The sequence below is a fragment of the Drosophila ficusphila genome, unplaced genomic scaffold, assembly GCF_018152265.1.
Source record: "Drosophila ficusphila isolate 14025-0441.05 unplaced genomic scaffold, ASM1815226v1 contig_791, whole genome shotgun sequence".
NCBI classification, from domain to species: domain Eukaryota; kingdom Metazoa; phylum Arthropoda; class Insecta; order Diptera; family Drosophilidae; genus Drosophila; species Drosophila ficusphila.
The window spans coordinates 26,715,647-26,735,262 of NW_025064737.1; the positions used below are offsets into that span (position 1 = coordinate 26,715,647).

At 43.2% G+C, this 19,616-nt stretch overlaps 3 protein-coding genes across 6 annotated transcripts; all 3 read right to left on the reverse strand.

Moving 5' to 3' along the window:
- Nucleotides 1-856: 856 nt before the first annotated feature.
- On the reverse strand, nt 857-14,363 carry LOC108099494. Of its 4 annotated transcripts, XM_043209022.1 has the most exons (13): nt 13,972-14,363; nt 8,023-10,524; nt 5,137-5,288; nt 4,939-5,073; nt 4,584-4,841; nt 4,146-4,485; nt 4,000-4,086; nt 3,553-3,703; nt 3,181-3,490; nt 3,013-3,112; nt 2,577-2,762; nt 1,960-2,103; nt 857-1,581 (listed from the first exon to the last, which is right to left on the reverse strand). In XM_043209022.1, exons 2-13 carry the CDS (start codon nt 10,350-10,352, stop codon nt 1,134-1,136), a joined length of 4,641 nt encoding a protein of 1,546 aa, XP_043064957.1. In that variant the 5' UTR covers nt 10,353-10,524; nt 13,972-14,363; the 3' UTR covers nt 857-1,133. The 4 variants fall into 4 exon arrangements, with proteins under 4 accessions (XP_043064957.1, XP_017058544.1, XP_043064955.1 ...); XM_017203055.2 differs by lacking the exon at nt 2,577-2,762; XM_043209020.1 differs by lacking the exons at nt 2,577-2,762; nt 13,972-14,363 and adding an exon at nt 10,604-10,683.
- A 603-nt stretch (nt 14,364-14,966) lies between these two features.
- Nucleotides 14,967-16,274, reverse strand: LOC122320716. The gene has a single exon (XM_043208910.1). It carries the CDS (start codon nt 16,272-16,274, stop codon nt 14,967-14,969), a length of 1,308 nt encoding a protein of 435 aa, XP_043064845.1.
- Nucleotides 16,275-17,142: 868 nt separating this feature from the next.
- On the reverse strand, nt 17,143-18,900 carry LOC122320717. The gene has a single exon (XM_043208911.1). It carries the CDS (start codon nt 18,898-18,900, stop codon nt 17,143-17,145), a length of 1,758 nt encoding a protein of 585 aa, XP_043064846.1.
- Between the last annotated feature and the right edge of the window lie 716 nt (nt 18,901-19,616).

The following is a 19,616-nucleotide window of genomic DNA, read 5'->3' on the forward strand; positions in this document are numbered from 1 at the left end:
AGCACCAACGTTTAAGCGGTCTGTTTCGTCCGCTGGAGGGCGCTTTTTCCAAGCTGGACTACGTATTCCCAAACGGGTGAATACAGGACAACGTTAACCAAAACGGCTAACCCCATAATCCGAGAGAGCCGAGCCTGAGAGAGCCACCCGAACGTTAACGGACTGAACACGAGAAAGCAAGAGAGAGAACAGCGGCACTCACACAGTTCGAATTCATATGGCGATGGAGGTGAAGGTTGTTCGATGAAAACATCGATAAGAACATCGATATCGGTTATTGTTACTATCGTTACAGTACGATTCAAAATTTTTGTTCTGCAAGCAGAGAAATGGCAAAGGAAAAGATGAAGACACCGATCAAAATATTGATGGCGACTGTCGATGTTTGTTTTGCTTCGAAACAGTGGTTTTGAGAAGATATTCCATAAGTATTCTGGTATTTTTGTACTGCGCAGGCGCAATCACACCACAACTGAGCGGGAATCGTTCCTTGAGAGAGCGTATGTAGAACCAAAGTGATTTTTGGGCTGCTGCATGTAAAATTACATGTACAAAATATCTCTCGTTTTAAACATATTTAGGATCTATTTTAAAAGAGTAACCAATTATATGGATAATATATCATCTGGTTATTGCGTGCAACACATATAAAGCAGTAAAGTTAAATTTCTTTTCACGGTACCCACTTATACTTTTTGCTACTCAAGTGGGTGCCCAAAAGTATGCTAATGTAAATGTAGACAAGATCAGTTTAAGAACCATGTAAAAACCTCTTGAGAAAAGGAAAACACCGAAGGTCAAACTTATTGCCTAACTATTTACTAAACAAACCCGTAAATTAAGAGTTTTAAAGGAGTGTTAGTTAAAAATATTTACATTTATTTCGTTCTTTTTTTTTTTAGCGGTTTCAAAAACCAATTCAGAAATTTCATTTACAATTTTTATGAGTTCAAGCTTTGAGCGTTTCTTTTTTCTGTTGAGTGGGTCGATTTCCGTATCCTGCGATACAGAGGGCAGCACAAAAAGCACCAAAGCACCCGGGATCACACATCCTTGGTCCTGGGAAGTCCACTCCTGGGGATCTCGAAAAATACAGCCACAAATTCGGAAGATACATGAGAGTTATTTATTGATCACACGGCGGTGATTAAATGGGCGTCGTCTTCGTTGATCCGATCGGATTTTCCATTGACCTCGATCGTGTGATTTGACTCCGTGTCGCTGGGCTCCTGCTCGATTCCCTCCTCCTCCTCCTCCTCCTCCTCTTCGTCATTGTCCCCCTGGGAGGAGTGCTCCCCGTTTTCCTGCTCCGGGGACTCCCGCTCTTCGTTTTCCTCGTAGATGACGTCACAGCTGGTGGCTATCGATTTGGGCGGGGGTTTCTTCACCGACTTCCCACCGCCCTTCCGATCGCCGTTCTGCTGCATCTCAGACATTTGAATCTGCATTTCGCGCAGGCGATCGGTGAGCACATAAAGATCCCTCTCCTGGCTCTCGCATCGGGTCCTCAGTTCGGAGATCTCGCGCAGATCCTCGGCCCGAGGATCCCGCCTTTCGTAGCGCATTCGCATCTCCTCGAACCTAGGGAAAATAATTCAAAACCATTTCAGTTGAAAATAGAGGTACAGTAAGTAAATCAAAGCGGATAATGGATACTGACTTAGTGTACAACATCCCACAACACGGACAAGCAAAAGATAAGATTTTCTATAGGGAAAAGATTCAAAGAGTTCAAGTCAAGTTCTTAAATCCATTTTTGATAGTAGTAAAATCAAATTAAAATTTACATTTTACACAGGTAAAATATATTTGGGAAAGTAGAGTACAATTTTTTGGAATTTATTAAGACAATATATCACAAACTTAGATGAATTTAAAATGTTTTTTATTTTACATTAAAGAACCAGACTTTGGGAACTTGGTGGGTGGTGGGTGGCTCTGGGCGGTGGGGGCACTTACAGGTTGGTCAGGCAGCGGCACTTGCGGTGCAGCTGCTCGATCTCGTTGGCGTTGCTGATGTCGCGCTTGTCCAGCGCCGCCTTCTCGGCATCGTAGGCCGCCTTCAGGTCCTTGAGGTTGCGCTGGTGCCGAAGTTCCACATCGCTGCGGATGCGGATGCGAGTGCGGATATTGGTTTTGGGTTTGGTTTTGGTTTTAGGTTATTCAGGTTATATAGAGTGGGCAGATATAGGTTGAGGTGGATACACACACATAGCGAGAAAGAAAAAGTAAAATATTAAGAGAATCGTTCCGAAAGGGCAGAGTTTGACAAGCTGCATTCCAGAAAAAAAAAAAACTGAAACACTCTACAGATTTAAAAACACTAAATAAGGTGATTTAGTTAAACAAAAATATTGTTATTTTTCATCTGATTTTTAAATACTACAAATGTGAATTAAGTCAGTCAATGGTAATTATGAATGTTTATCTGGATATTGATGTAAATTAATCTTTAGTATTTCAAACTACTTTTTTTAACTTTAATCACCAAACCAATGTTTTAGAATCCCTAGAGACTTTCATATTCAATCAGGGATCATTTAAAGCTTAATAAAGGATTATAATTTTATTTCTGCATTAGGAGGTGACGGTATTTGATATAGAGCACAGCGACAATATTGAACAACAAGCATGCGAGGGCGATCAGCGGCGACATGGTCAGATAAAGCACATATAGCGTCGGCATATACGGCCACGCCCCCTTGGCCAACGCCCACAGGGCCGGAGAGGTAGTCGTCGACCGCCCTAAATGCTGATCCATGCTGATCCAATGGATGTGAAACGAAACGAGGGAAACAGAATACAAGTTCGTATGATAATGAGTCGAGATCGAGGTCTCCAGATTGACGGATGGCAAATGATGAGTGGGATGCGGACATTCAATGCAAGCCAATGGTAATTAGCCGTTGGATCCTCGGGCAATTTAGTGGGGAGCAGTGGGGGGAGGGGGTACTATCTGGTTTACATAACTACTGGGCGGGGCATGCCACTCAGCCATACTCAGCCACTCACTTGATTCGTTCATCGGCAGCTGCCATTTTCGCGCGATGTCGTTCCACAAGTTCCTGCAACGCCTCCTCCTTCTCCGCCTGCAACTTGGCCTTCTGAGAGTCTGTTGAATGTTAGGAAACAATTATAGATACGTTAAATACATATCAAGAATAGAATCGACAGACTTACCCAGCTCCTTGCGATGAGTATCGACCATGTCCTGCGTGGAGAGCTGCAGCTCCTTGGCGAACTCCTCCTTCACCTGGCCGAGTCGCTCGCGGAACCGCTCCTCCATCTCGGCCTTCTCCGCCTCGAACTCCCGCTTCAGCTTCTCCTCCAGCTCCACGCGACGATCCTCCTCGCGGCACATGGCGTTCTGGTACTCCCGGTCCGCCTTGTCCAAATGCATGCGGGTCTGGAGCAGCGCGTTGTCGGAACGCTCGCGCAGACTGAGGAAGTCGTCCTTCTTCTGCTCCAGGCTCTCGTGCAGATCCTCAATCTTTTGGGGGATTTTATATTTCAACTCGGTAATTCATTGGTTTATTTTCAAGGAGAGCTTACCTCAGCTCGAAGTTCGTCCTCGTTGGCCGTGTATCTGTTGGTCAGTGCCCGCAGTTCCTCGATGTGCTCGTTTTGCAGCTTATCCAACGCTTCCCGGCGCTCGTCCACGTACACGGACTCCAGTTCATTTGTCAGTCTTGTCATCTCTGTGCTGTTGTTAAAAAATGTGTATTGTTAAAATATCCGAGGAAGAAGCCTTGGAAAAATAATTAAATTATCCCCAAAATAGGATTCATAAACATGCAAAGCTGAACTTCTCGAAATGAAGCCAGACTTTGGGCTTGTGTATCTCTAAATATCCACAACTGTTCTAAATGATGTCAGATTTTGGACTGGAGTACCTCTAAAAGATTGTGAGACACCCCTCTAACACTACCTCTACCAAATGGTTGTTTCTCTTTCCAAAAATCGTAATCAAAATAGAAAATTGGTAACTTAAGTACTTACTAAAGTTTGTTTTCCCAGAAGGCGGCTGCTTCGTTGCGCACCTCATCGATTTTGTAGATCATTTGACGCTCCTTGTCGTAGATGGCACTGAAAAGGCATTGTTAACTACTAAGAAATCCTTTGATATTCTCTTAAGATACACTTACTTGTCGCACTGATACTTGATCTTGTGCACCGCCTCGATCTGGGCCTCGAGGTTCTCGTTGGCCGACTGCAGGTCGCCCTTCAAGTTCTCGATGCGGTCCATCAGGGTTTGGATGGACTGCTCCTGCTCGCTGACCACGCCCCTCAGCGAGTTCACCTGCGCCTGGCAGGTGCGGAGCAGCTCGGACTCCTTGCGCTTCGACTTCAGCTCCAGCTCGAGCTCCTCCGCCTTGGCGGTCGCCTGCTTCCGCTCGTAGTTGCTCTTGTCCATTTTATCCTTGCACTGCCGCTGCATCTGCCGCAGCTGCCACTCGCAGTCCGTCATCAGGGATTCCTCGCGTTCTATAAAATATAATATATAAATATAAATAAATATAAATAAATATAAATAAATATAAATAAATATAAATATATTTTATAAATAAAGATTTACACCTCACCTCTGTTGTGTGTCCTGAGCATTTCGAACTCCTTTTGCCACTTGTCCTCGCAGATCTTGCGTTCCGCCTCCGAGTTCTCCAGCGCGTTCTTCAGGATGCGTATCTGCTCCTCCAGATCCGCACTGATCCTCTCCACCTGCTGGCGCCATTCCTGAGCCTCCACTTGGGCGCAGGCCAGTTGGGTTTGCAGGCTTTTGGCCAGGCTCTGGGTCAGTTTGTACTTCTCTGTGAGTTCGTTATACCGAGCTTCAAGTTCGTCTAAAAAAGAAAGTTCAATTATATTTACAAATTTCTTTGCATATTTAAATACTTATAATTATTTAGCTTAACTGATTAAGGAAGATTGAGTACCTACCATATTTAATCTGGAATTCATCTTGGTTTTCGCTGTATTTGTGCCGTAGGTGGACCTTTTCATCCTCTAGAAGCTTTAGCTTTTTCCGCACATACTCATCGTCCTTGTGGGCAGCACTCAGTTCACTCTGAAGTCCTGGAAAGTATGAATTTTAGTTAAGAGACATTCAAAAATGATATGCCAAAATGTTATCCTTACTTTCCACATTCCATTGCTTGACGGACAGTTCCTGTTCGAGTTTCTGGATCTTGTACTGCGTGTCGGCCAACTTGGCCTCCAGTTGACTGGCATTTTTGTGGGCCTCGTCCAATTGGCTGGCGAATCGTGCTTTCTGCTGTTTCAGCTCCTTTCTGGGAAAGCAAGTGGTGGGATGAGTAATATTCGGAATAGGAAAATAAATCCCTAGACAGATCAGCTCAACTGTCAGACGAATTTTTCAAACAAATCTTGTCACTGAATAATCCCCAACACAAACAAAATGAATCACAAACGTGTTCCGCGCACGCAGCACGAATTGTATAAATAAATAGAAGCAAAGCCGCAGGAAAATAATTATTATTATTATATTTTTTGTTGTTGTTATATTATTGTCCCAGCGTTTATACCTATAGCTAGACATCGGCCTGACGTAATTTGAATGGAAAAGCTCGTTAAATGTGAATGGGGTGTAAAAACAGTGGCAACGTCTTCCTCGACCATAATTTGTTGAGATACAATATGTGCAGGTATTGCTGCGGATACACGACGCAGACAAAGATACAGATACACTTTTATATAATATGTATTTGCCAGTGCTTTGTTTTGTTTTGGCTTCTCAACGCAAAAATGAAATACGTTTTAATTGAATTTATCCTAGTCGATTCTCGGTTGCTGCGAAAATGCGCAAAGTTTATTTTTAAATCAACGATTTTCCGTTGTTTCTGTTCGCGCATTCTGCCAACTCTTTGTCGCTCTCTGCAACAGATACAGTGCGTTTCAATAGTGTCAAGCGGATAGGGCTTTACAACAACAATAAATAAACAATAAGAAAATACGGCATCGAATTTATTTGGTGAACTAAATCTAGTTCTTCTTTTATAACTTTAACAAACACTGAAAGAGCTTCTATATTTTTCAAATATAATAAACAACCTTGTAATCTATTAGCTCATAGAATGTTTTGGGGTAATCTTAAAGTTCCAGAAACTATTTCGATTGGCTTTACAATTAATTTCTCGCACCGTCCACATTATGGCCCATACGTTGGGTAAAGACAATGTGAATTTATCAAATTTTGTGACACGCGTTCCTCGCTTGTCTCTAGAGATAGTCGGAGATAAAGATAGACCGAGATTTAGAGAGTGCGGCTGGGATGGATGCACAAAGGACAGATGCAACTCGTGTACTTAGATTGAAAGTTATTTCAATTATTTTTGGCAAGAGCATCTCTGCCGGTGCCTGTGAACTTTCCGAGGCGAATGCTTGGATTCTTTCGTTGTTGTTTATGCCCAAGTTGATAATTAAATCGGATTAGATAAACAACGGGTGATGAAGGGGAGGAAACAGCAGCCGAAGCTTCGGCAGAGATGCCCATTAGTTATTCGAGGCAAATTACGCATACGCCGCATGTGTCGGCGGAATAAACAATCTTTCAATGCTGGCCAAGCAACGGAGGATGCGCCTCCCTCCCGTATGCCCAATCAATTATCCACCAAAATCAAGAACAACCCAAATAAAATTCCACAAGTGCACGCCCCCTCTTATCCATTTCCTCGCCAGTTTGCTCTAAATATGAACGCTTCAAAATCTACTTGTCTTTTTTGCACAGCGTCTAAAATAAGCAAGCCGAATAAATCTAGAGCAGGCAGATCGTATTCTGTGCACATGAGAAAATATGATTGAGGAAGGAATTCTTAAATGTGCATAAGTCGGAGATCTGGATACTCTTGAAACCGGGCTTTTATTTAAATCATTTAATAAAATATGTTCAATACAGATAATGTAAGCCAATTAATGTTTTCTAAGTCTTTAAAATTTTTTAAATCTTCAGTATATATATTTTATATTTTTCAGTCCTAGTGAATATACCCCCTGGCAGGGCTCACAAAAAACAAGCGTGGGAAACGGCCAACATGTTGCCAACAAAAATTGCAAATTAAGGGGGAAGAAAGCTAAACGAGAAATGACGAAGTGAATTTATTTTTGCCGCCGTACTACTGATTTTGAACACAAACCTAATGCTTATTATCGAAACACGAAAATCTACGTAAATATAAATTGTCGGAATAATTGTCGCCATTTGGCTATGAGACACTTGCCGCACGGCTGTCATAATCTGTCATATCGGCGAAGGCCAAACAATGCCACCAAAAATGCCACATTGCGTATACGTAATGGGAGACCAAGCCAAAACAAGTGGGATTTTCTAAGGAATTTGGCTCAACAATTATAGAATTCGTACAGAACACTTTGCGAAGGGAAATTGTCCATCAAGGCAGATTACTTCAAACGATGGCTTTGACACCTTCCATCAGATCATACTCGCTTTTCCATGGCTTTCAATGAAAACTACACAGCTTTCATTGAAAAAAGTATGATATTTCAAAGGTTGTTTACTTGTTCGGTATTCATCATCTGCTTGGTGTGGATTAATTGGCAGATGCCACACAAGTTTTGAGAAATCAAATTCTGTATAGAATTTATGGGTTCCGATCCGTTTAAAAATAATCGTCCCTGACTGGAAAACTCAACGCCAATCAAATTGGCGAAAACACGAAAGTCGCGGGAGAGGGAAATTTCCGCTGACGGGTTTCCCGGCAAAAAAAGCCAGATCACAAGGCGTGTTCCATGACACAAAGATCAAGACGAATTGGCTGCATCTCGCCATGTTAATGGTGAAATTGTTGGCATGCGGCTGCGATTGAATAAAATACGGCGTACTTGATGTCGCAGCTGTTCGAATTAGCAACGGATATCAAGTATACGTCACAGTGGCTACGCAGATACTTTTATATCTTGATCATTTCCTGATATGTTGTTTGGAAAATAAATCTAGCAACCAAATATTTTCTATTTGTATTCACAATCCCTCTGTTTTTAACTTACCTGAGTTCCTGGTTGTCGAAGGGACTCTCCTGGCGCACTGGCTTATTCAGAATGCTGCCATCCTCGACGATCTCGATGCAGGGCGTCATGTCCTGGCCGAGGCAGCTGTCGTCCTTGCTGCGCTGCTTGGGACTGTTGCTGCGACTGCGACCCTCGACGTGGATGGGTATGAAATGCACGTTGCCCAGGCTGTTGCCTCCCGCCCCGTTGGCCACGTTGATGTTGATCTGCGCCTCGTTAGCGCCGTTTGTGGTTGCAGATGGCGTTGCTGTCATCCCGGCTGCCGCTGGTGTTCCGCCTGCTGCCGATGTGGTTGCACTGGCGGTCGTTGACTCCACCACCACATCCGGCAGGCTGATGCTCTCGATGCAGACCAGCCGCTCGCTGAACTCGCTGAAACGCTCGATGTCGTCGAGTTCGTCGCACTGCAGAAAGGTCTCCTCGCAATCCGTGGAATTTCCATCGCGGATGAAGGCGTGGCTCGCACTCGCATTCTGGTTGTAGTTCTGGTTCTGGTTGGTGGCCATGTGCGATGAGCTCCGCGGCGGCGGTTGCGGCGGCTGCTGCGGAGTGGTTATCTCCTGCTCCCCGATCCCGGAGTCCGCGTAGCTGCTGCTCAGATTGGAGTCGCTTTTCAGGGCGCTCCTCTCGCTGCTCGCCGACTGCCGGGAATTTCCGTTGTTCGGATTGCTGCCCAGCGGAGGCTCGTAGTCCAGATCCACTGCCTCGTCTACCTCGTCCATGTCTTCCTCCGCCTCCTCCTCCTCCTCCTCGGCCTCCTCCTGGACATTCTCCAGCTTCACATGACTCAGGCGAGTCCAGGGACGGCTGCTCGAGTTCTGGTAGATGGTGGCCGGTATGTCCGAGGCGAAGACCTCGTCCTCTAGCGTTTCGATGTGCGCCTCGTTGAGCTCCTCGATGTTGAGGGAGTTCTCCGCGGGCTCGTTCAGTTCGTAGAATATCTCCGGTGACCTGGCGGGCTTCTCCTCCTTCTCCTCCGGGAAGCTGCAGTCCTCCACCGTGATCTTGGGCACTTCCGGTCCGGACTTTTGATGGCGGGGCGGGGCTTGCGGCGCACTCACGACCGACTCACGGAAATCACGCGGCGTACTCGCCCGCGAACTGTGGGCCGAACTGATTTCGTTCGGTTTGGCACTGGTTTGGCCCATTGTTATGTCACTTAATTGCTCTGGCTGATGTTGCTGATGCTGCTGCTGCTGATTCGCTTGATGTTGCTGCTGATTCGCTTGATGTTGCTGCTGTCTCAACTGATGTTGCTGCTGGTCGGCCAGATGTTGCTGCGGGGCGGCAATTGCATTGCCCGGCGGTAGCGGTTGCTGTTCGCCGATTGCTGTTGGCCGCTCAACGTTTGCCGCTTGAATGGCCGAGGAACGCATGGCTCTCGGCTCGTTTTCCTTCTCCGGCGCGATCTCTGGCGGAAATCTCGGCGGACTCTCTGGCGTGGCGGGAAAACTCGCCAGCTCTTCGCGCACTCCAGCTGCGTTACTTTTCTCTTGGCCGACTCTTCGCTGGCCGACGTTCTCTGGGCTATTATTAGCCAAAGTCATTTGATAAGTGGTCGGGGATGCGAGCGCGGGGTCGGAGTTCGTTTCAAGGTGTACGGCGATTACGTCTTTGGCATTACTTTTATTCGATTTATTCGGTTTGCCAGCGGTGGAGATTTGCTGCTGCTGTTGCTGCTGCTTTTGACGCTGGTGGTTTCGACCGCGCGCCATGAAAATGTCGCTGAGGAAGTCGCGACTCTTCTGCAGAGTTTTCCGCTTCTTCGGCTCTGTCTCCGGGCTTTGAGTTTCTTTGCTGTTACCGAACTTTAGGCTGCCCAAGGAGAGCAGCGACTGGCGCTTCTGCTGGTCGCTTTCACTGCGATGGCGATGGATCACGGCTAGTGGCGATGGATCATCGATAGTGGCAATTAGCTGACCACCAACGCTGGTGCTCACGATCGCGCTGGCTGCCTCGTTTTGACTGCCGCGAGCCGCATTTCGATCACCGCAAGAGGCACCCGTCCTCGTCCTCGCATCTCCGCCCAATTTATTTATATTCAAATTGTCGGAGCGGCCATTAGCAGCTGTTTTTGCTAATTTTAAACGCTCTTCGTCGCCGCTGCCGTCGTCAAAGTCGCTAGGAAAGTCCTCCAGCTCTTCGATCACCGCCCGTCGCGCTCTTTCCGGCCGCTCTTCTTGGCTAAGAGTATGGGATAGTTCCCCGATCCGGCTATATCTCACCGATCTGTCCTCCTCGTCGACGATGTCGTTGTCTGGCGCCTTGTGCGTTTTTCCACGACGCGATCTCCGCAGCAAATTGAACATATTCGCCTTTCTCTTGGTGCTCTTCGATGTCTCTGATATTTTAGTTCTCCTCTATTTCTAAATCCATTTGTTCCCTTCGTTTTGTTTTCGTTGTGTGTGCTTTCGTTTAATAAACAAATCGTTGTATTATGGCAATTATTTCGTATTTTGTTGTGTTTTAAATGCTTTCAACCTGTCGAAAATATTTTACAATTTTACATTACTTTCGGTGACTGATAAGTGGGCGGGTTAAGTGCCATTATTTCGTTTACCCGCACGCGCTCAGCTCTTTTGCCGGATTCACTGATTCGACTTGGCCGGCGGATAAACTGCGACTGTCGCTCAGTCAGCGCTTCATGCGATTCGCCAACCATCAAGATGGTAATCATCATCGAGATCATTATGATGATGACAATGCTGGACAAATATGAGTAACAACATTGCGGCGTGTGTGAGTACTAGCAGGCGTATGAGTGCACTTACAAAAAAACTAAACAATATATCATAATCTAAACCTCACAATTGAAACAAAAAAGAATGGGATATGATTTATAAATTAAGGAAAATATTTTACTAAAATTCTTCTTCTACCCATCAATTATTATTAACAATGATTTAAAATAATTGTTTAAAGTGCACTTGCGACAAAAAGACACATGGCATAATTTGTTTTAATTATCTTTCAGAAGAACACACACTGGCACACACACTCCAAGTTAAATACAATGCTTATGGTGAGCTTTGATAATTGCTTATGAATATTAATTGATGGATAGAAAGCGGCAGCTATTGTTGTGGCCAAGGCAATGCGTCATTATGTGTCATCCGATGGGCAGCAACAACTTGCTAATTGTAGAACGCTCATTGCTGAAAGCCATTGCTCAGATTGGAGAATTCGACAGATGTGCAGTATTTGAGTAAACCCAAAGAAAAAGGGAAAATATTTATTGACAAAGGTTGCTGATTTGGAAAACCCCGCACTTTTGACACAATAAATTTATTATAATCCGGACTTTCACATTTGCTTGCAAGAATTTAGGAACATTATTTGATGAATATTTAAGCTCACTTTTTATACATTTTTTAGATATCCCCTAAAAGTATGCCATTATAAATATTGTATTTTCCGTAGCCCTATTTTTTCCAGTGCCCTTTGAAGATCTGCAGTTGAGTCAGCGCCACTCCTTAGTCATTAGTCTTTCTGTCCCAGCCAAAGTTCAAATTGCAGCGAGCAGACCAAAAATAAACCAATCTAGATGCACCGAGCACAACATCATAATCCTCGTACAACTTCCTCTACACCGCAAAACTCCACTTTTTTCTCTTTTTCCGTGATTCTATTTCAAGTTCAGGATGCTCTCTTCCATTCCGCACATAAACGAACCAATTAAAGGCAGCAATAAAATGAAATACAACAAAAAGAAGAATCGCACGCGGAATCGGCGGAATATAGCTAAAAATATCTATATCTATTTGGAAAAGATTCTCTCGTAGGGCTCTCATTGACGTCACCTTAAATGAGGCAAAATCAGGCGCCAGATCAAGGTAATAAATTATTCTAAAGATTGATAGCTAAATAAGCTGGATATAAGAATTAAAATTTTATATCACAAAACTCAAACATGATAATTCGTTTCAATCAGTAAAAAACAAATGTGAATTATTCCAGGAAAATCGGCAGTAAAATTTATGGTTCGAGGAACAATTTGGATTTCACGCAAAGTCAGATGCGCAATTTTCACATATTCCCGAATTTAATTTAAAAATAAACTAAACCCAAACGCCTCCAAATGATCAACAAGTATAAAATTAAAGAAAAAAGCTGGTGGAGGGGGATCCCAAATGATTTCGGTCTGGTCAAGTGCATGACGCTCTTACTTTTGGCACGAAATTCAAAAACGGAAATGATGCATTCGAGTATAATGGAAAGGAAATGGAAATTTCTATATGGGATATTGAAATCAATTTAGAAATATAAAAATCACTTTAATTAAAAGCTTAAAGCTTATTAAGTGAGAACCCTGACCTACTTTGTAAGTCGATCAAGTTTACAGCCTTCAACCAGATGGCATCGACATTATGTTACTCTTAAATTTAAATTTAATTTCTTGCCAATTGTTACGCAAGTTCAGAAGTCCAAATAAAATATACAAATTTTCGAGCGTGAGGCAAAGCAGACGCACACAAATAAAAGGAACAGAAATAATGATACTTAAATGATGAATGTGTAATAAATTTTGCACTTGGCCAATGCCATTGCCCCGACCTATAAGCCCAGAAACTCACTCGATAAAACCCATTAAAAATTCTTTATAAAAAATGTGTTAAAATATTTATTCTTTCGGCGAACGTCGGAGGCGGCGAAATTAATAGAAATTAAAATAATATGACAAAAAAATGCCACGAATGGTTGGCATGCCTTTGTAGTTGGAACATATGTTAGCAATCGAGCGGAAATATATGGCAAACACATTTATTAGTTTGGCTAGGTACAGTGCGTTTCACATCTGTGGTGTTCTACTTATTAAAAAATTTAGAAGAATAATTGCATTAAAAATGAGGAAATAAATTCATACAATTTTTTTATATATTAAATTCCTTTTTTTACATTTTTATGAAATTCTAGAGTGTTCTTTATGGAACGCACTGTTGCCTGGTTGCTTTTTAAATGTGGCTCATAACAAAACACTTGATACTTGACGCGTGGAGGCTGAATTCCACTTGAAACCTATTCTCCCAACTGAGGATGACACGCATCGTTGCTGAAAGCGTGTGGAGGATGAAGTGTTCTCGGTTTCATGTGCGGTTATGACCCGGAATAGAGGCTATTCTGCGAGGTGCAACAGCTGAGCACTTCGGGCGGGCACTTTCCCTTTTATTTACATTTCTCTTATTTAATTTATTTTCCCTCCTCCGCCAGTGCCGCCCCATTGTTTGTTTGTCGCCGCCCACACAGCCGACCTGGCACTGGGCCAACTGACATTGACTGATGCCAGATCAGCCAGCGGATCCAAAACATTCCGGCCACAAAGTTGCCGTCGCCCAGGGACGGGTTAATATTGTTTCTAGCTGGCTAGATTTTCAGCCCGTCTGCTTAGCGGCTGATGATTTTCCAAACAATTTCAGTGTGCTCTCTGAACTGCTCGACTTTTCCGACTCACTGCCACGGGGGAGGTGATAAAAACTGTTTACTACACATTAAACAGATATGTAAAGCTCGTCGAGAGGGGGGCTAATAAATTTCAAAATTAGTGAAACTATTAAAGCCAGCGACAGGCGACAAAAATTGATTGCGACATGCGCGCCTTGAGGTGTTGAGCGAGTTAATTGTGTGTATCTTAGCAGAAAGCCAAACAATAGCAAATGTGTAATACGAATATGCCTTGAAGGCGATCAAAACGCATTTATTAAATTTCGTATTGCACGTTTGTTCTCAAAGGTTTTCTAATAAGGTATTGCAAAGCTCACCTGTCAATATATTAGTATTATACAAAAAGTGAAAATATTATTACCAAAGTTACTTTTACGTACTTTTAAGTAATGGTTATGGAAAGCTAATAAATGTTGAGATTTTTTTATTGTAATATTTTTGAAACAGATATATCTTCTTTAGTTTTTTTTTTTTTGGTCACCAACTTACTTGAGGAACGTGAAGGGTTTATTTTTCAAAATTTTTTTTTCATTTAGACAGTACTTCGTTTAGTTTAGACGTACTTAAGTCACAGACAGTACATTAAAAGATTATTTACGCAATTAGACAAAATACACACACACACGTATTTCAATTTGATGTGACACAGAATGACAATTAATATTTGTTAAAATTAATTTTTCTCATTTCCGCTTGGCCCACGCCTACAAAATCTTGCTGGCCGGTGGAAAGCGGGGGAAAACTTGGGGAAAACACTTGTTAATCGCTGACAGGCGACGGCACATGCTCGGACGTCCCAAGCGCATCGACTGCCCAGGGTGGAAAATCCATTTTTCACTTTTCACAATGGCGCTCACGGCGCTCGCGTTCCAAACGACTCAGCAAACGGTACACGACTGCAAAAGCCTCCGATCATCCGTGCGAGGAAAAGTGCTGCTGCCGCCGCGGAAAATTGTCGCTCGGCCGCCTGCTATCGATAGATTTAAGCACTGCCGGCCCACTCGACGTCGATCAGTGGCCAAATGGAAACGGTTGCCCCGTCGCAGATCTCAATTGTTGCACAAACAAATGGAGCGGGAACGACCGGGCCAGCTGACCCACAAATGTGGAACAACATTCGCAGAGTAAATGTGTTTCGCATTGCCAGCTGGCGAAATTAAATCTAAGCGATTTGAATGTTTTCATAACTTGTTTTTGATTATTCCATTGCAAAGCAATAAAAATATTTCATATTTGTGGGACTAGAGATTACTTAAAAAGAGTATAAAAATGAATTATGGCAGTTGCCATTTATACAGTAAAAACGGGAGTGTAATTAAGAACGTTTATTTATTCGAAAATGCAGTGCAATAGAAGAAACAGTTACATGAAGATAATATTTTTGTGAAGATTATTAGATAATAATAATTTTATATATAATAATTTAATATATAATAACTTCATATATAATAATTTTATATATAATAATTTTATATATGATAATTTTATGCCAAGGAATCGTCTTGCCTTGTTTTTGGGGTCTTGTTTTTAGTTTCTCGACGTCTCATTGATAGCTCTATGATAAAGACAAGAGTGGATAATCCGTAGCCAAATCCAAGAACAAACCAAAGCCACTTAAGATCGACTACGGATATTGGAACATTCCCAAATTCGCGATTCGGACGTACGGTAAGATTAAGATCATTTCGGATAAGGTAAGGCGACTCCTTTATCCAATGTGTTGCGATTCCGGCTTCTTGGACCTTTAACAAAAATTTCGAAAGCGGCCAGTCGAATAGGGAGTTGTTGCCTAGGACATATTTTTTCGGTACTCCGTGGGTGATTACCAGGTCATTCGAAATGCAGAAAACCTTCCGGTTGAAAGCATGCTGATAGTTCTTTATAAAGTTCCAGTTCTCACTTGAGATAATGTAGGCATAGGAGTCGTTTAGGGAGAGCGTCATTATCACGTGATCCATCTTGTCCACAGACAATGTGTTGGGTATGGTTCGGTTGAAAAAATTGATGTCCACCTCTCTTGTAATGTAGTCCCTAGTGATATGGGAGACCACAGTGGGCAAGCCGCTTTCCCTCAGATCCTTAAAGTTTTCCACCTGCGGATGGGGTGAGTTCATTGTGAGGACAGCACTCAACTTGCAGCTGAAGTAGTTACTGAAGACCACGCCGAAAACGCTGATGGACAGAAAGAGCTGACGGAGCGAAGGGCTGGTTCTGCGGCCCGTGGGAAATGACAGGCCCAGAATTCCCCTGAAGGCTCGGAGATTCATAAGCGGATTCAGCAGGGAAACGTGGTAGGCATGTCCGTATATTCGCTGGTTGACAACCAGTATAAAGGTTTCCACAGCCACAAAGGCGACATAGACTGGTAAGATGTACTGAGCCCACGACTGCAAATTCAACTGTGCGAAGATCTCATGAACCGATCTCCTTCTGCTGCAGGGAACCATCACCATTAACGAATAAAGGTCAAACGGATTTAAATTTGTTAAGTCTTCAGTGCGGGTTGACAACTCGGAGGTGAGGCGAATGTCAGGTGTCTGATCATCAGGGCCACCGAGCTTATCTTCCTCAGACCCCATGATCTCGAGACTCAAGTTGTATTTCTTGGCAAACAAAATGATCTCGGTGTCTTGGACATGTTGAAGAGGTACTGACACGTTGCTGCTCACTGGAGTGTAGAGCTTGAGAGGCGTCTCCCAGTTGGGCAGGACATTGGCTCTTTTGCCCATAAAGTTTATACCACCTCCTTTGAGGAAAACGCCTTCGCCCGTTGTATTTACGAACGGAACCATGTGAGGTGTTGGAAATGCTTCGAGACGGCGAATTTGAACGGGCTCTCCGTCTCTAGCTTCCAGTATAATTAATTGGAAAAACTGATGTTTGGTAATTTGCCTTAGAATCTGTTCAGTCATCTCCTGCGTGACGTTAATTTTCACCCACAACAAAATCCGTGCCTGTCGCATTCCTTCAAAGTGCTCGGCCACGTTTTCGAGATAACCAATGTCCGATTCCTGGCAAATGCAGACCAGGCATATTGCCCATCTATTAAAGTGTCTTTGTATCTCGCTTCTGGCCAGTTCGTTATATCGCAAAGTTGGTAATTCGTTGTTCCAATCTTGAAGATCACATTTCGTAGGCGACAGTGGCTGCAGTATCAACATTGTTTTGATTTCATTTTCTTTTTGTATGGCTTGCATTAGTTTGTCAAGGAATTCCAACTGGGAACTATCAGCCGAAACTCGAGTTAGGCAAACGATTAAGAACAAGGCGGATATGTCCATGCTGAAGTTCCACTTTCAAGAAGTGCTGCGGTTAAACTAAGTGTTCTTCTAAGTGTTCCTCCTTTGGTAATGGAAAAATATTCTGGCGTACTTTTAAACTGGCAGCTGTCCTTTGATTAGGATCCTACAGCCGAAGCATTTTGCAAAGTCCATTAAGTTAATACAAACTTTATCAACATCTTTACAATAATCTTAAGCTTTTAGAGAAATAGTCGGCGTGGCTTTTATATTTATTTAAAACAGGTAAATACATTCATACTTTAATTCAAAAAGCTTTAATTAATTGAAGCGAGAGTTAAATATTTTTAGCGTGTGCGTGTGATTGAATTTATAGTTCAAAGCAATATAATTACTATTAAAAAGAATGCGAAAGGTTTCCTCATTTCTGGCTCTTAGCCCAGATTATTTCCATTATAAAAACCATTATTGAAAAAGCGTAAGAAATACCAAGTAGAGTCCATAACCACTTGAAATGCTCGAAGGAGAGGGGAACGTAAGATGGCTCCATTTCGAAACTTTTCAGAACCGATTTGACATCGTTTTTGATCTCCTGATCAGCCACTTTGATCCAGTGCATCATTAGTCCTGTGTCGAATACATCTATATTGAAATCGTGGAGGTACGGGGCTAAGATTGAGTTCTTTCGAACGGGGAGCATTAGCGGCACATTGTGGATTATTGTGAGGTCCTTGGCGTCGCAATACATTTTCTTGTTCAACACTTCCAGTTCTTGTTTCAAAGCGTTCCAAGGTTGCGAGTGCACTAGTAGTCCAAAGTTCATGTCAAATGATTCGACGAGCTTGGTGAACCCAGTAAATGTGAAGTTTTTCATATTGGGCACTTCTGTTCTAAAAAAATCCCTATCGAGTTCCCGCTCTATAAAGTAGCGAGTTGGATTGTCCACTCCGATGGTTAGATTACTTTCGCGCAACTCCGGGAATGTATTAACCTGAGGGTAAAGGGGTTTTTTGGTCAGAAAGGAGCTCAGTTCGCAGCCGAAGAAACATCCGAAGAGTGTACCCATCAGACTCATCAATAGAAATAGTTGTCGGATTGGGAGACCGTATCGATTGGAGACCGGAAAGGACTGACCCAAAAGAGCCCTCAATGCTCGAAGATTCACCAAAGGGTTCATAAACTTTACGCTCACTTTTCTGCCATTTTTGGGAGGCGATAGGTAGACGAATGCAGACTCCACCAGACCGAAAAGGATGTAGAAAATCAACGCTGACCAGGCCACTGTTCCCATTCCGACCTCCTTGAAGATGTCCATGCTACTTAGCTCCTTGCCACATGGCACCGCAATCATCAAGGTGGCGGTGACCCCTATGAGGTTTACGTATCCCGTTAAGTTTTTGCTATCGTTCATAACCATGGTCATATCGATGTCGAAGTATTCCTTGCGGGTTTTATTTCTCTTCTGGTTTACTGACCTCTGTGGTTTAATGGTTGTGTTGTATTTTCGAGAAAAAGCCGTAACTAAATTTAATGTGAACTTGTACGGCGAAAAGTCCCTGTCGCGGATCGCACTGGCAACCTTTCCCTGAAAGTTCACTGGCTTTTTGAAAATCTTCGTGCCAGAAAACAAGTTCCGAACTCTCTTGAAATGAGGTTCCGGGAAAGGTTTCATTCGATGGGCGGTCACGGGAAATTCTGTGTTGTAAGGTTCCTCGACAACTAGCAATATCATGTGCAAAAATTGTAAGTGCTCGATCTTCCGAGAGATGGTTTTTATCAAATCTGAACTTGGCTTATGTGGAATCATTAGCACTATTCGCTCCTGTCGCATGCCATCGAATGTCCTTGCCAGAATATTCAGTAGAACTTGGAAGGAATTCTTCGTTATACAAACCAGGGCCAATGCGTTGTCGTTGTAGTATTTCTTTATGTTTAATATGCTCTTTTCATTGGCCCTAAGAGTTGGAATTCCTCGTGGATTCCAGTCCTGAAAGGAGCAGTTTGGGTCTCCACTTTGCTGCAGTAAAAACAGGGTGTCAACTGAACGCTCATTGTGAATTGAATTAAGTAGATCATCCAGAAACCGTTCTCTGGGATTTTCAATTCCCGCAGTTTGGGCGCAGAACAATAGGAGCACCAGCAATATATTGCTTGATTTTAGCCCGTATGGGTTTACCATTTTATACCTATGCAAAAGAAAGTACAAGTCGGACTAACCTACTTTTAATTTTCAGGTTCTTCTAGTTTCAATTTTCTAATTTCAAGCCCTTATCAGTCGACAGCTGACCATTTGGATGACGCATTGTGGTAAGTTGTGGATGTGGTAAGGGCAACTTCATTAACTTAACATCAAATTAATTCATTTCTACTGTTTTTGCACCTCCTTGTGATTATGTAAAACATGTAAAACGATTAAAATTTTGGTTTTGCTTTGACCACGAACATTTATTAGTTAGAAGTAATAAACAGAAAAACATTTATCAATGAACTGGATGAAATATCATGTGCATATTAATTCATATTACGCCTAGCTCCGTAGAATCTCTCGATGATGAAAACGATAGTGGCTAGTCCGTAACCCAGGCAAAGTAAGTATCCGAGCCATGTCAAATGTTCGACCTGAATGGGAACTGCCTGCGACCAGAAACTTTCGGGATATGTTATGTTGAGAAATTTCTTTGTGGCGTGAAAGGTTCCCTTGGCCCAATGTATGGTTATGCCAGCCTCCTGGATCAGCGTCAGGAATTTGGTCAGCGGCCAGAGGAAGAGGGAGTCCTGCTGCAGCACAAAGGCTCTCGGCAGGTTTTCGACGATCGTCAGATCTTTGGAGGTGCAAAAGGCCTGGCGATCCATGTTGTGCTGGAAAGAAGAGATGTACCTCCAAGTCTCCTGGTA

What these genes read in the sequence shown, in the direction of transcription:
- LOC122320716 (XM_043208910.1), bottom strand. Translation starts at nt 16,274, where the DNA reads ATGGTTCCGTTCGTAAATACAACGGGCGAAGGCGTTTTCCTCAAAGGA.
- LOC108099494 (XM_043209022.1), bottom strand. Translation starts at nt 10,352, where the DNA reads ATGTTCAATTTGCTGCGGAGATCGCGTCGTGGAAAAACGCACAAGGCG. An exon ending in TTCGACAACCAGGAACTCAG is followed by an intron (nt 5,289 to 8,022) that starts GTAAGTTAAAAA and finishes TTGCTTTCCCAG; the next exon opens with AAAGGAGCTGAAACAGCAGA. An exon ending in AGGACGAACTTCGAGCTGAG is followed by an intron (nt 3,491 to 3,552) that starts GTAAGCTCTCCT and finishes ATCCCCCAAAAG; the next exon opens with ATTGAGGATCTGCACGAGAG.
- LOC122320717 (XM_043208911.1), bottom strand. Translation starts at nt 18,900, where the DNA reads ATGGTAAACCCATACGGGCTAAAATCAAGCAATATATTGCTGGTGCTC.